General features: G+C 33.3%; 2 protein-coding genes across 2 annotated transcripts; both read left to right on the top strand.

Annotated features, from left to right (window-relative positions):
* The first annotated feature begins 516 nt into the window (after positions 1 to 516).
* Positions 517 to 4,565, top strand: LOC131616620 (ribonuclease 2-like). The gene is made up of 9 exons (XM_058887986.1): positions 517 to 861; positions 975 to 1,003; positions 1,584 to 1,657; positions 2,021 to 2,122; positions 2,237 to 2,240; positions 2,481 to 2,572; positions 3,210 to 3,371; positions 3,793 to 3,886; positions 4,183 to 4,565. Exons 1-9 carry the CDS (start codon positions 644 to 646, stop codon positions 4,227 to 4,229), a joined length of 822 nt encoding a protein of 273 aa, XP_058743969.1. The 5' UTR covers positions 517 to 643; the 3' UTR covers positions 4,230 to 4,565.
* Positions 4,566 to 4,683: 118 nt separating this feature from the next.
* Positions 4,684 to 10,951, top strand: LOC131616619 (cytochrome b561 and DOMON domain-containing protein At3g07570-like). Its single transcript, XM_058887985.1, has 6 exons — positions 4,684 to 5,062; positions 5,138 to 5,543; positions 6,681 to 6,850; positions 7,064 to 7,469; positions 10,160 to 10,443; positions 10,526 to 10,951. Exons 1-6 carry the CDS (start codon positions 4,889 to 4,891, stop codon positions 10,754 to 10,756), a joined length of 1,671 nt encoding a protein of 556 aa, XP_058743968.1. The 5' UTR covers positions 4,684 to 4,888; the 3' UTR covers positions 10,757 to 10,951.
* The last annotated feature ends 4,465 nt before the right edge of the window (positions 10,952 to 15,416 follow it).

The raw sequence follows: 15,416 nt of genomic DNA, 5'->3' as shown, positions 1-15,416 counted from the left end.
ATACAAAGTCATGCCTATTTATAGGCGATCAAAGTCCAAGCCCAAAACATACAACATAAATCCAAAATATACAAAGTTATATTTAGACTTAACATAACAACTATATGTTGTATTCAATTCTCTCCAATACAACTTTATTCTACTCCTTTGACTAGAACGAATACACTTATATACAAAATTTTCTACAAAACAAACAATGAATTACTACTTCTAACGATATCAAAAACATGTCAAGTGAGAACATATATTTTAGAGTTATCCACACCTTCTTACGGAAAAAAAAACAATCAATTTGTTGATTTCATGACCATACTTAAAACTTCATCAAGTCTAAATCTCTTGATGCATAGTTAACATTTTTTTAGATTGGAATGTCTTTTTGTCTTGTTTTAGATTGTAAAAAGAAAAATCAACGGAGGGAGGGTATCGAAAATGAGACAAATATGAAAGGGAAGGAATCTTGAGGAAATATACTTGAAATAATTATCACGTGTCCGAGTATGATAAGCCTCGAGATCGGGGCAATAAATTTAGAAACAACGCGCCACTCGCGTAACTAACTAACTAATCTCAAATAAATAGACTCTCCTCCCTATTTCATTGCATTTACAGATATCCATCCAGCCAATCGCATCACGCAATAATGTCCTCTCCTCTTCCACGTCTTCTATGCCTATTCCTGGCTCTCGTCGTCTTCGCCGGAACACCTTCTCCGGCAATCGCCGCCGATGAGCTGGACCGTGGAGGAGGTGGAGGCCACGGTCAGAGAGAGTTTGATTATTTCGCTTTGGCGTTACAATGGCCTGGTACTTTTTGTCAACGCACGCGCTATTGTTGTTCCTCTAATGCTTGCTGCAGAGGGTAACCTAACATAACCTAACCTTCCCCTTTCCCTTTTCCATTTTTCAATCTTGTTAAGAGACTCACTTAATTTTCTGATTGCTGATTTTGTTTTTCTTTTGCTTCTTTTTCAGCTCCAATTCTCCGGCGATATTTACCATACGTGAGTATCACGTTTTTGAATTTGTTATTGTTACATTGCGAATTTAGCTTTGTTGGAATTGTTTTTGTTAGTTTTGAGTGTGCTTTGAATAATTTTCTATTTCTGAGTTGTGGAGTGCTTGCTGATTATTGTAGATAGTAAAAAGGGCTAGTATTGTGACTTTGGATTATAGACGTTTCTGGTGTCTGATACGTGTTATTGTCAGACACAGGCACATTATCCAAAAATGTGATTACATTCAATTATTTCAATTTTTTGTCAATTTCATGTTTGGTGTCCGCCTCATATCTGAGGGCACGAGGTTCCCCCAATTGAGGGGTTTGAATTTAAAAAAAAAATTCTAATGATGTTTCCATTGAGAAATTGACTTTAAGTTTGATTTGTTATTTATATTTTATTTCACCAGTCAATCATTTTCTACTGTTGCTTCACCATCTTGTTTTTAGATTCTTTGGTTTGTAAAAATTAAAATCTGTTTCTGGAGGTAAACAGTATACCAGCGTGTGTTTCTTCTGAGTATGGACTATGGACATTCTTACAACAATTATCTTACTGATCGTTATATATGCTTGTATAATAGATGGACTCTGGCCTGACTATAATGATGGAACGTGGCCAGCATGTTGCACCAAATCTCGTTTTGATCCAAAAGAGGTACATTTCACTGCCATAATTTGCAATTCACATGTATTGGTTTTCAACTTTTCATGCTTGGACTGACAAATTTTAGACAGAATCAAATTGAATTACCATTCTTAGTTATAGCAGGAAGTTCTAGTAATTCCTTTTAGTTTTATTTTATTGGACAATTTATTAATAAATACTAATTTTGGATTGGTGAAAGTCAAGTAATCTCTTAGCTGATGAAACTGCAATGTTTAAACTTTTTGACTGGTTTAATTAATGTTTATTTTTTGGTTGTATTAGTGTTGCATTTATTTTATACAATTAATCAAATTTGTTGCATTAGCACTCCATTTCAACTTTTGATGTTTTAGTGTTTCATTTTGTGTGTAGATATCTACATTGAATAGTGCTTTAGAGCAATATTGGCCATCATTGAGCTGTGGCTCACCGTCATCATGCAATGGTGGAAAAGGTTCATTTTGGGCTCATGAGGTGCTCACTGAAAATTAATTATTTTCTTATGTATCCTTAAATTATCATCAAATCTAATTTGTTTTTTGATGTGGTATATGTTTCTGGGGCTACCACGTCGGTGCACATTCGCAGTGGGGTAATAATCTTTTATAGCTTTTGCTCATTTACATGATTTAAAAAGATCATTTCATTCAATGCCTTACCATTGCTTTAGAGTAATAGTTAAGTTGTTTTCCTAAACTTTGGCGCATTTGGATATAGTTGATTATAGACAGTATGAAGTTGTTCAAAAACAAAATCTTCGAAGCGGTATCTTTGTTTTTCTTGTACTAGTATTTCAATCTTCTAAGTTCTAATGTTGAAATTTCAATTGCAGAGAAGCATGGCACATGCTCATCTCCTGTGGTTAACAATGAATATGACTATTTCTTGACAACACTTAATGTCTATTTCAAATATAATGTTACGGTAAGTTTGTGGAGCATAATTTCTTTGTTACCCAGAAATTTCTTTATTTTTTATTTTAGTAATTAGCTCATATGAGGAAACATTCAAAATAAGGATGATAACTAGTGATTAGCTCATATGAAGAAACAAAATTTGTCTACTGATTAATGAGTTAGTTAACCAGTGATCCTCCTCAACTTGATATGATCTGAATATTGACTAATGAATAACTTATCCAGTTGACAAAGTTTGTCCGTTGATTAATGAATTGGTCAACTACTCTTCCCTTTGATCTTGGTGTACATATGTTATGCTTTGATAGTAAATTTACGAGGATTCAGGGTTGGCTTGTTGCTTCTGTATGACCAAACACATACATGCAAGTTTGAATTATAAAATTATTGTTGGCACCTGGACACATCATCTTATCTATTTTGGGGGGTGTTATATAGATTCCTTAGTGTTCTTTTATTAGGTAATGCACACTAAAGGGGCATGTTCTCAATGCATAACAATTCTGACTGCGGTTGGATCTGATTCTGTTTTTGGCGACAACCAATTGTATTTACGAAACCTTTGGTTGTAAACACCAAATGCCTCCTTGCATTTTCATCACATCATACTTTGACTATTTGTGTTTTGTCTAATATTTTTTCAGCAAGTTCTAAATGAAGCTGGATATGTTCCGTCAAACACAGAAAAGTATCCCCTCGGAGGCATTATCTCTGCCATTGAGAATGCTTTCCATATATCTCCTTTAATAGTTTGCTCAAAAGGTTCTGTGGAGGAGCTTCGTCTATGCTTCTATAAGGACTTCACGGTAAGAAATCGGCTATGCTCTTTAATAGATTCCATATAAGAAACTAAAAAATGTTGCAGAGACACCATTTGATGTAGTAAGAGGCTAATAGTACTCTCTGTTGTTGGTGTTGTTTCCAAATTCCAACTACTGATATTGCTATTGTATTTCTTCGTAAGATTTATAGTATAAGGCATCGGATCTACATGTAATAGTTGTGCGATCACTGAGTGTTCTAGACCCATAGGAGAGTTGAAAATTATAAATTTTATGAAAATTTGATATATTTTCAGAAAATGAAGGGAAGGCCACCCAGGTTAAGCAGAATTTAATGCATATTATGAGAGATTCCAGTGATCTTGTACTTTAGAATGGTTTACTAATGCTATTCAAACACAATAACTATGCCACCATACTTATTATTTGTCCTTTTTTTTTGCAGCCACGTGATTGTGCTATTAAACCAGACGCTAAAATTGACATGGTTACTAAAAAAGGATCGTGTCCTAAATATGTTAGCTTGCCAGAATCAATAGGTAAGTTCATTACTCTTTGATCTTGATGCCAGTATAACTGTTGCTGTTTCAGACTTTCAGTTGTTCTTAACATAAACCCTCAAACTAGCTTGTTAAAATTTGCATGTAAAGTGGACTAATGGATTAAGGTGGAAGGAACTGATCCATAGTCCATTTCGTTAAAGACACAGTGAAGGGTTTTAACGAATCCATAAAGAAAACTGTGACATTATTCTTTTTGATGTATAAAACAACGACCATTGTGTATTTCATTTTATCAATTTTATTTTATAATAATATAATCTCTGCATCTGCAGGGCGCGATGGACTTAAGAGTCGGGTGTCTAATGATGCAGCTCTATAGGGATATGATAGTGTGCTTGTATTTGTAAATTTCTGTATCATGCGAATAAACAAAGCTAGAAGCTTATATTTGTTAGGATGTTGTATCATTTATCAATTTGGAGATGACAAATTGGATAAAATGAAGAACTGGACACATGCCTTCTAAACTTGGCCGCGAAAATAGGAGATGGCTGAAAGCATTATTAGCGATCTAGATCTATCTCAACTCTGCTGCTTTGTGTTGAAAGCTCGATTGTATCTTTTTCTTTTATTCGTTGATTGAATGTACTATTATACAAGGAAATATGTTGATCATAAGGAGTTGTAGTAAATGAATATTTACATTTTCCTTTAATATCATTTTATACCGTTGTTCTTTGTATATGTTTAGTTCGTCATGTCTTTCTCTAGACACATAATACACTGCGATAACAATATCAAGAAATTGTTAAAAACTTTGCATTTCGCGATGATGTGATTTACCTTTTTTATTTTTTATTTTTTATTTTCTTGGTCATAATTGGGAATGCCCCCATCCACCATGTTAGTTACAACTTACAAAATGATAATCATTACATCTTTTAATTTTATTTCTCCCTCTTTGTAAACTCCCAAATAAATCTTCCTCATGCTATCACACATTTTCCAAACACAAACACATCAAAGATATAGAGATAGATGAAGGCACATATTCTCCTCCTTTTCATAATTACCTTCCTTGGTTCATTCCTCCATGCAAGGACAGAAACCGACTCGTGTACCAGCAACCTGAGTCTCAAAGCTCCTATCCCTTTTGATACAGCCAACCTTCACTGTCTCTCTGTATGGGATGCTCAAGGTTTCATCCTTAGAGTAGGTGCACCATTTTAAAATATCCTTATTCCAATAGCACAACACATCCTAATCATTATGTTTACTATTTTGCAGTATGTTCAGACTTCTGCAAACCTTTGGAGCTTTATTCTCTCAACACCAGACACAAATTCTTACATATCTATGGGGTTCTCGGCCAGCGGCAGCATGGTGGGTTCAAGTGCAATTGTGGGGTGGGTTTCATCTAGAGGAGCCAGTGGAGGGATAAAGCAGTATTACCTTGGCGGGGTTACCCCAAATCAGGTAGTCCCTGATAAAGGCAACTTGCAGGTTATAGGCAATTCAACCTTCATCAGTTTACAATCCTCTCGTCTTTACATGGTGTTTCAGTTAGAAACTACCAAACCTCTGTCATGGTTGATACTCGCCACTGGATCCACTGGTATATTCCCTGCAGCACCAGATTATTCACTGACAAAACACCTAGACAAGTTTTCCACAAGAATAGACTACTCAAAAGGTTAGTATACATTTGCTATTCAAGCTGAGGTTTCATTCAATGTTTTCAAATAAAGGGTCGCTACCGCAATTGAGGCCACAAACTGCATTTCATCAATTCATCTACTTTGAAATAGTCATAAATGATTGTTATTCATCTATTTAAAGAATAAACTATTTATTTTCTTAAAGGGCGACTAAATGGAAATTGAAAAAAAAAAACATTTTCAGTACAATAATGTAAAATATCAGTAAGTTGTGGTTTGGTTTATTGTAAGCCACATAGTGGGAGAAAGTAGAACTGAAGCAACAATGTTTCTATAGTACAAATCTGATATCCGTTTTTAACTTTCTTGCTATCCATAAGTACAATTAGTGGCTAATGGTCAATCACACATCATTGTAGGTCATCATGTCTGTGGTTGAATATTGACAGTTTATAGTTGAAAATTCATTCACTTAAAGAAATTTTAGATTGTGCATGTACATAGTGGGTGAGATGTTTTTATCAAAAACCAAAAAAACTGCCAAAAGATAAAGTTAAATCGGGAAAGAATAAATAGTCGAAGAACTAAAACTATACTCGCGGTATCGTGTAGATTTTGCATTAAAAAAACATGGACAACTTAGACTGCACACAAGTACTTAAGATAATAGATACGTTTAAATAGATTAGTTCAAAGATTTCCATATGTTTATTATTACGAGTCCGAATGAAAATCGGATGGAAGAAAAAAATAGTTTGAGGGATTGAAACAAAATTATTACCCCTCTAATAATGCATGCAAAAGTTTGAACTATCATATTTTTATGATAATTTGAACCATGATGATTTTATGATCACTATAAGAAAAAAAAAAGGAATGAAAGGTTGACTAATTGATGGTTTAAGTTGAGGCTTCTACCAAATCTACTTAATCAAATATAAGCTCATCATATAGATTGACTTTATCACTCTGCCACCAAATACCATTGTTTAATTTGCAATCTTTTCCTTTTTTGGTAACAACTTTTTCCTTTTTATCATGAATCAAATAACAATACATTATCATAACACAAACCTCTAGAATACGTTTACAACAACAAGCATATACAAAATACAAAGAAATGAAAGCACATATAGCATTCCTCATCTTCACAATTTGTTTTCTTGTTTCAGCAAACCCTGGAAGTTCACAAGTTAATGGAAGTTCTTCTTCACAAGGAGATGGAAATAGCTCACAAGGTGACTCATGTAGCTCCAAGCTAAACCTAAGTGTTCCTCTCCTCTTTGACACAACCAAGCTCAATTGTCTTCCTGTTTGGAATGCTCAAGGATTCATCCTAAGAGTAAGTGTCTTATCTTAAATTTTAATTAACATAACACTGACATCTCTGAACAAAGATGTGTCTGGTGTCTGACACGTGTTAGTGTCCAATACCGACACACATGTGACTACATTTAATTTGTTAATTTTTTTAAAATTATAATTGTTGTCGATGTGTCTGTGTTTCATAGATTTTATCTAATACACATTAAATAAGCTATGCATATATTTGCAGTATTCTCAAACTTCTTCAAACATATGGAGCTTCATTCTCTCAGCACCAAACCAAAACTCTTACATATCAATAGGGTTCTCTCCCAATGGAGGCATGGTAGGTTCAAGTGCAATTGTAGGGTGGATCTCATCCAATGGAGCTAATGGAGGCATGAAACAATATTATCTATCAGGGTATGGACCAAACCAAGTGGTTCCAAATAGAGGCAACTTGCCAATTATTAACAATTCAACTTTGCTCACATTGCAATCATCACGTTTGTACATGGCATTCCAGTTACAAACTAATCAACCTCTGTCCCGGTTGATCTATGCCATTGGACCCAATGGTGTTTTTCCTACGGTTCCAAGTTTTGCTCTAATGCAGCACCAAGATAAAGTTTCCATTACAGTCAATTATGCCACAGGTAATTTATTAACTTATGAAAAAAAAGCCATGCATGTGTTTTTTATTTCCTTACGAGTAAATTAAGGGTCTTATGCTATAGATAATAAAATAAATACTGAATATCTTTTTTCGTCCCGTATTTTTTGGTCGGAGTTCCTTTTAGTCCTTTAACTTTTAAAAAAACCAATTTAATCCTTGAATAATATTATGGTCTACGCGACATCCCAGTTGGCGTATTCGTAATCACCATCATGTTTTTCTTGGTTTTCTCTATACATATGAAAAAAAATTACCTTTTGTTGATAAAATATGAAAGTGTAGATACGACAGAGTCCTACTTCCAAGATCATCAATCAAAAGTTCCAAAAGCCATGTCCAACTATCCTTTTATTTCCCCTTCAACAACAAAAACTATTGGCATCAATTGATCATTAGGATCTCTTCCTATGACTGCTAATATTTGTCCTCCACAAAGATCCTTTAAAAAACATCCATCAAAATCAATCACCGGTCTGCAAAGCTTTAAAATTTTCTTACATGCTGCATAACATATGTATAATCTTTTGAAATGAGGCCTTTTATCAACGGCTACTTGCATAAGTTGAACATTTAACTTGATTGTTGGCATAAAATTTGTTCTTAGATTTTCATGACAATAGTCTTTAAATGATGTATCCAATGCCTGTCATAATTAAAACTCACATCATCATCATTATCATCAACACTTTCAGAACCAACCATCCCACCCTCGTTCATCACACCTACATTAACCTCGTCATTATCCACTCCACTATCATTTAATTCACCATCTTGCATCTCATCATCATGGACTCTATCTTCATGCACATATGTTTCATCCCCTTTCACTACTTCATACAATTTAGAAATCAAATCTTTCTTCATCAAGATTAACAATATCCTTATGGTTCATATCTTCTTCCTTTATAAGACCATCATAAAACTCAAACAGAGACAATGGATGTTGTACATAAACATCAACACTCAAATACACCTTACATAAATCTGCAATATCTTAGGACCCATTGTTATCGGTCAAAATATGCATCCCAAATGTTAGGTCCTTGCACCATATAGTATCAACTTACCTATATCATAGATCCTTTTTTTGATAAAACTATATCATAGATCCTTAACTATACCTACAAACTCGAAATAACTCCACTAATCAACATCACATTTCAATTATGAAATTGTACCCTCATACCTAGTTAGTTCATCATCTACAAATGACCCTCCATGATGAATAAACACATGAAGAAATTCTTCTATTTTTTTTTACCTATTTAAAACAAAACCTAAATTAAAAAAAAAGGAAAGAATAAGGTGAAAAAACCCTAAAACAACCGCCCATTCCTTTAAACCCTAAACAAAGATAAGCAGAAAATTGAAATTTTATACTAGAAATAAGAGATTCGCAAAAAAACCTATAACAACCACACATTCAGTTAAACCCTAAATGAAAAAGGAGTTAAATTTTTTTGACTTACTGTCATGAAATCATGTGCATGCGCTCCAGAAACCTGCATTCATATTTTTAAAAAATGGTGTTTGTATATTTACTAAGTCGGCATCATTGTCTTCTCCATTACCGTTCCCGTTTCTTTTCAAATGTTTGTGGTTTTGGTTCAAGTAAATGTGATTCGATTTTAACTCAACATGGTTTCTAATTCCTAATCCACAACAATGGTGCCATGTGGACAGTACATAGTCATTTAATTTGATTTTGACTAACAGAGCTAACATCAAGAATAAACGTGATATAGTGTGAAAAATAAGAGATCAAAAAAGTCTTTTTAAATGTTAAACAATCAAAGTGAACCTTGAGTCGAAGATAAGGGACAAAAAATATGTATTAAGACTAAAATAATTTTTTTTGATAATCAATAATTTATAAATTAGTTTTTAGAGGTTTTTAAAAACATCTAAACTATTTTTGCATTGTCTTACAAATTTCATTTCATTTGAAATGATGTTTAGCATAGAGTCACACAGTAGTCATGCACTCACAAATCTTTATAGAAAAAATCTTCATGTAGCTAATAGGAGAGAAAATTGAGAAATTACTCAAATGAATATTGATTTGCAATGAAGGAATGATACTTTTTGGGGGTGGGGTAGGTGATTGCTTTATGATTCGATTATTGCCTAACAAAAATAAAAGTACTACATAAAGTGGGAAGAAGAAATTAAGCATGTTTTATGATGAAGATTATTTTAGTGTTGACCTTTTGGCTTGTTAATTTTGGCATGTTATGTTACGTAGAATCAACATGACTCATTGATCTCACTATCAAAATAACTTAAACCTGGGCCAGTGGATTGGAGGAAAATTTTCTTTCATCTTGTTGCCAAGAGAATAATTAAGTTGAAATGTAAGATCAGAAATTGACAATTTACCAAACTAAACCTATGTGTCTTGTCCTTTTTAATGTGGTAGGATATAAAAAGGCTGAGGTTGACACATGGCTTATATTTCAAAAAAGAAATTTTGAATTCAATTTCTTTAACTTAAACTATAAGTCGTTTGATCGAGATCGCACGACCTAAATCAGACATCAGATGACTAACATCTAAAAAAAGAGAATATCTGATTCATCATTTATTTTCTGAATATGGGTTATTTATTCGAGATTTGACGATTTAGATTGCACATTTGCGGCTAATGCACGTTTTTGTTATTTGAAACAGGTTCAAGTGCATTAGGAAACCCAAATATGAACTTGAAAAGAAGCCATGGAGTGTTGAATATATTGGGATGGGGTATCTTTATCATAATGGGAGCAATAGTTGCTCGTTACTTCAAGGATTGGGATCCATTTTGGTTTAATTTTCATGTTTCGGTTCAATCATTGGGTTTCGTTCTTGGCCTAATCGGTGTAATTAGTGGACTAATCCTCAATAATCAACTTCATATTGATTTTAATCTTCACAAAGCATTTGGAATCATCATTCTTGTTCTTGCTTGCCTCCAGGTAACTTTTTTTAAATCATCGGTTCGATTTTTAAAACATTCTTTCAAACAATTTTAAAGATTTAGTGTATTTGTTTTTGTAGATACTGGCTTTGGTTGCTAGACCAAAAAAGGGATCAAAAGTGAGAAAACATTGGAATTTATATCACCATAACATAGGGAGAATAGTAATTATATTATCCATAGCAAACATTTTCTATGGAATCCATTTAGGAAATGAAGGAAGTGGATGGATGGTAGGTTATGGAATTGTGCTTGCAATATTAATCTCTATTGCAGTTATTTTTGAAATTGGACTTTGGAGTAAACATTAGATTCTTTTCTTTATATAAAGAAGGTTTTCATTTTGGAGTTCTTTAGTTTCTTATTGTAATTTTATTGTATGAGGAGGATTAGAATTTAGAAATGAGTTGGTTTTACATTAAACATGTTTCCCTTAAAGAAATTAGTTGAATTCACATTTCTTTTTTATTTTTGTTATTAACCTTAGTAATATGGTTAATACCATATTCATATGGCTGTGGGATGTAAGCAAAAATTGTGAATTACTAAATATGATTTGACTTAAAACCAAATTAACATCATGCGAAAAATAGGAACTTTTGAAGTGATATAGTAATTTTTATCCAAGACAAACACATAAGATTAAAAATAACCAATAAATAAAAGCATGACCTATGAAACCACTAAAATGTCAATAGTTTATCCCGGTGCTTTAAAAATCGGACAAAGCATCAAATCGGTAAGAGAATTGAGTTACTGGTTTATTGATCGAATCACTGAGTCACTGATCGAACCACATGACTAAACTGGATTAAACCGGATAACTGAGTTGAATAGACCGATCGTTATAACAAAACTATATAGGTATAAAATCTGTTGAACCGGATGATTCAATATCTACAAAATATAACTAACATTTAAATTTTTTGAAAATATCATATCATAAATAAATTCACAAATTCATAATTTAAATTCAAATTTTAAACATAGGTATCACACGTAACAAAATAGTACAAAATTACAAAGTATAATTGCAAATAAAATTTATTCGCTACATAATCTAATAATCTAATTGAATAATTTATAACAAAATAACTCATTGTTTACTAAATTTAATTTCAAGGAAAATTGTTCCAATGTTGGGATATCCTTCAATATCAAAACCATGTGCAACAAAATCAACCGCATCCGCAACATGTTTATTTTTTATTTTATTTCTTTTATTTTATATTTTAATTTTTCATTAAAATAATCAAAATGACGTCGTTTTAAGTTTTTAAAATTAAAAAAATTAAAAAGCACTGAAACTGCCGGTTCAGAAAAACCGTCGATTTTTTTCAATTTATGCCGGTTTTGACCAGTTCAACAACATATTCGATCCAGCAACTGAACCAGACCGATTACCTGGCCGATTTACAGTCTGACTGGCCAATCCGGTCCGATTTTTAAAACACTGGTTTATCCTAATTACGATGATTCCCTACCAAAATGCTAAAAATCATGTTTTAGGCTGTCTGTCAGGGGTCTATAGCCCGACCTATTTAAAGTTTGGCTCAAGCTAATTCGTTTGATAAAAATTTCAATCTCAAACATTTAAAAATTCTATTAATTTAAATAGGTCTGACTAAGGCTTATATAAAAATCTATTAGACCTATTAGTATTTATGTATTGTACTTGTAAAAAATTGTAGAATGTGTGATATTTCAATGTTGGTAGAGGTGACTAGGGACCTTAGTATTTTTCTGGTGGTTAAGGGCTTGCTCGCGGTGGCGAGAAATTCAGTTTGATAGTGCTTTACAGTGATAAAAGAGAAAACACACGTGAGGTGAAAAGCTATGTGACTTTTAGGATATTTCTTATGTATTACGATATGTCTCTTCTTGTGCTTGGGATAAGACGTTTATAGAGGCTATGGGACCTAGATTTTAGGGAATCTCTAATAAGTGGTAACCGATCCTTTTTAACTGTGGGAAATTGTTGATTGCCTGTTTTCTAAGGAGATATGAGCATGACTTCACACATGCAGTTAGGGACTAGAAAAATGACATTATCCACATTTTCCCTTAGGGGCCCCCCCGTGCCACATAAATGAAATGCCGTAGGTGACACCTCACGAGGCGGGCACCCAACAAAGGACAGATGTCTCCTTATTTGGGGATCCTCACAAATATATCACTACACAGTCCCTCAAGCACGAGGACTTGTAAAGAGCAAAGTGTTTTAATCCTTTTTCCATTTTATTGAACTTTGTGGCTAGGGACAAGTCCCTTAGTTAAAGGCGAGTCCCTCAGTTGGGTGTGAGTCCCTTAGTTGAAGGTGACTCCTTTAGATGAAGCCAAGTCCCTCAATTAGGGGCGTGTACCTAGTTAAAGGTGACTCCTTTAGTTTGAAGCGAGTCCCTCGGTTGGGGGGAGAGTTCCTCAGCTGAAGAAGACTCCTTTAGAATTTATCGCTCTAAGTTCTTTCTCTCCCTCTTGAGAAAATATTTCTTTCACTTGATATTGCCTTAGTGTTTATAAATGAAGCTTTGCTTGTGAGAAAGAATTCTGTAAGTGGTTGTGCTGTTTGTTTAACTCTTAAGAGTGCGATACTCTTTGAGTTTGGTTAGTGGGATAAACCAGTCTTAAAATCTCTGTTGTGGTTTATTGAGCTTTGTCGGAAAAAGTTTTGTTCTTGATTATTGAAATCAGCTTGAAAATCTCTAAGAAGGTTCGTTAGCTTAGCCTAGGGGTAAAAGCTAAATTTGGTTGGGGATAATCCTGTAAAAATCTCAAGATCAACTTGTATTAAGGTTCGTGGACATAACCTATAAAAGATAAAAAGTTTATAGTCATAATCTCAAGAAGACCTCTTGGGGACAGGGCTAGACCAACATTCGACCATACCAGGATAACTGTCTGGTGAAATCTCTTTAACCCTTACTCTATATAAATTTCTACTATTTGTTTTATTCTGATGCGACTGACTCTTAAGAAACTACTAACATGATCTTAATTGATAAAAGTATAAAATTAATCACGAATTTCAAAAATCACAATTGACCCACTTTTATGCTTGAGGTTACTTGTCCAACAAGTGGCATCATAGTCTAACTCCTGTAAGGACTAGTCTTCTCAGGATGGGAAATGGCTTCCAGCTGTTCACGAAACAAATACTCATTCTTTAATGGAGAATGATATAATTTGTGGGTAAGAAAAAAAATGATGTTTTTCATAGAAGGGATGAATCGTGGTATTTGGAAGACTATGAATGAAGGTCCATTCATACACATAAAGTTAATGGTGTTATAGAAAAGAACCTAAAAAGAATTGGACCAAAGATGATAAAGAAAATGTACAATGCAATTTGAAGGCGAAAACTGTCATCAACACCGCCTCTCAGTCTCGATGAGTTTTTGCTAATTTCTCACTGCGAAAGTGCAAAAAGAAATGTGAGACATCCTCTAAATTACTCATGAAGGAAATAATCAGGTAGAGAGAGTAAGGTTGGGCACATTAACCCATGAGGGTCAGGTTGATGTGCATAAGTCTCGTACGAGTAATATTTAAATTGTTCCGAGTAACATTTTAGTTAGAAACGAGTAATAATATCATAATCCATGAATAATATATGCATTATTTGTACACGTCTATTAACTATAAGTAATTATTAATCGTGAGTAATGAGTACACTATTCTGAGTAATATTTACACCATTCCGGGTAATATCAAATTTTAACTATTTTGAGTAATATATTCATTTTTCTGAGTAATATTTATACTATTTTGAGTAATTTGTATATTATTTTGAATAATAAATATAATACTTTGAGTAATATAAACAATATTTGAGTATTTATGCACCGTGCATAAGGATATACCTTATGCACATCAACACATCCCAACCCATGAGTATATACTCTTTAAATTGAAATTTGAAGAGAGTATAAATTAAATGCAAACAAAATTCACACATATCGTAAGTCATGTGAGAACTCTGAAAAAAACATTTTCAAATGAGAAACTAGTTATAAAAATTCTTAGATGCCTAAATCGTAGTTGGCAACCCAAAGTTACTACTATTTATGAATCTAAGGATTTAAGGATTAAATACGTTTTTAGTTCCTATAAATATTTGACCCTGCAATTTTGCTCCTTCTAAAATTTTTCTTCGAATAATGGTCTTTACAAACTTTTTTATCCACAATTTTGATCCCTGCCGTCAAGTTTTATTGACAGAAGCTGACGTAGCACAAATTAAAGGGGTTTTACACCTCCTCTAAACTAACCCATAAAAAAAATCAAAAAAATTGGTCTGTACCTCCAGTTCTGTTCCTGAAACAATATCTTTCCTCAATAAAATTCCCATAGATGTTTGGGAATAAAAAATTCATGGCCATGGAAACTTTTCATTTTCAATTTAGTTTATGTAATTTATTGTTATATATATTGATGCTGCTATGCTGTAAAATTTGAATGTTTCTGTGAGTAAATACCTGCATAGTTCACTGCTTGTTGCTCTTCTTCTTCTTCATCTTCCCCATGAGTCTCCTCAATTACATCTTCATCATTGTCCGTGACGGTGTCCTGCATGTGAAAACCACGTGAGATGTTTTGTTTTGTTGTTGGCGTGGACATGGATATGTGGGAGTTAGTTGAGACGGAGGGATTTTTGTTTCTCGTGTGAATAAGAAGTGAACAAGTGAACTACTCACTATGTACTAGTATACAACTAAAGGGGTTTTCCAATTATTACACAATGTTAGCTTCACATAGATTCTCACATTTCCAACTTTTTTTTAATAAGATATATAATATATAGAAAGAATTTATCCCACCATCCATGTGTTTACTGTGTTCTACTCGCTAGGTAATAGTTTTTTTGAAACAATTTATTTGATTAATAGTAGCAGTGTTGTTTAAAATTATCCCACCATCCATATACTTACTGTGTTCTTAGTTTTTGAGATTTGAGTTATACACATTTTCCCA

This window comes from Vicia villosa, linkage group LG7 (assembly GCF_029867415.1).
Source record: "Vicia villosa cultivar HV-30 ecotype Madison, WI linkage group LG7, Vvil1.0, whole genome shotgun sequence".
In the NCBI taxonomy this organism is placed as follows: domain Eukaryota; kingdom Viridiplantae; phylum Streptophyta; class Magnoliopsida; order Fabales; family Fabaceae; genus Vicia; species Vicia villosa.
Note: the sequence above shows the minus strand (reverse complement) of the source record. Positions and strands in the feature narration are given on the sequence as shown.

Coding starts and splice junctions, on each gene's coding strand:
- LOC131616619 (XM_058887985.1), top strand. CDS start 4,889: ATGAAGGCACATATTCTCCTCCTTTTCATAATTACCTTCCTTGGTTCA. Junction 5,063..5,137: donor CTCAAGGTTTCATCCTTAGA/GTAGGTGCACCA, acceptor ACTATTTTGCAG/TATGTTCAGACTTCTGCAAA. Junction 10,444..10,525: donor TTGTTCTTGCTTGCCTCCAG/GTAACTTTTTTT, acceptor TTGTTTTTGTAG/ATACTGGCTTTGGTTGCTAG.
- LOC131616620 (XM_058887986.1), top strand. CDS start 644: ATGTCCTCTCCTCTTCCACGTCTTCTATGCCTATTCCTGGCTCTCGTC. Junction 1,004..1,583: donor TCCGGCGATATTTACCATAC/GTGAGTATCACG, acceptor CTTGTATAATAG/ATGGACTCTGGCCTGACTAT. Junction 1,658..2,020: donor CTCGTTTTGATCCAAAAGAG/GTACATTTCACT, acceptor TTTTGTGTGTAG/ATATCTACATTGAATAGTGC.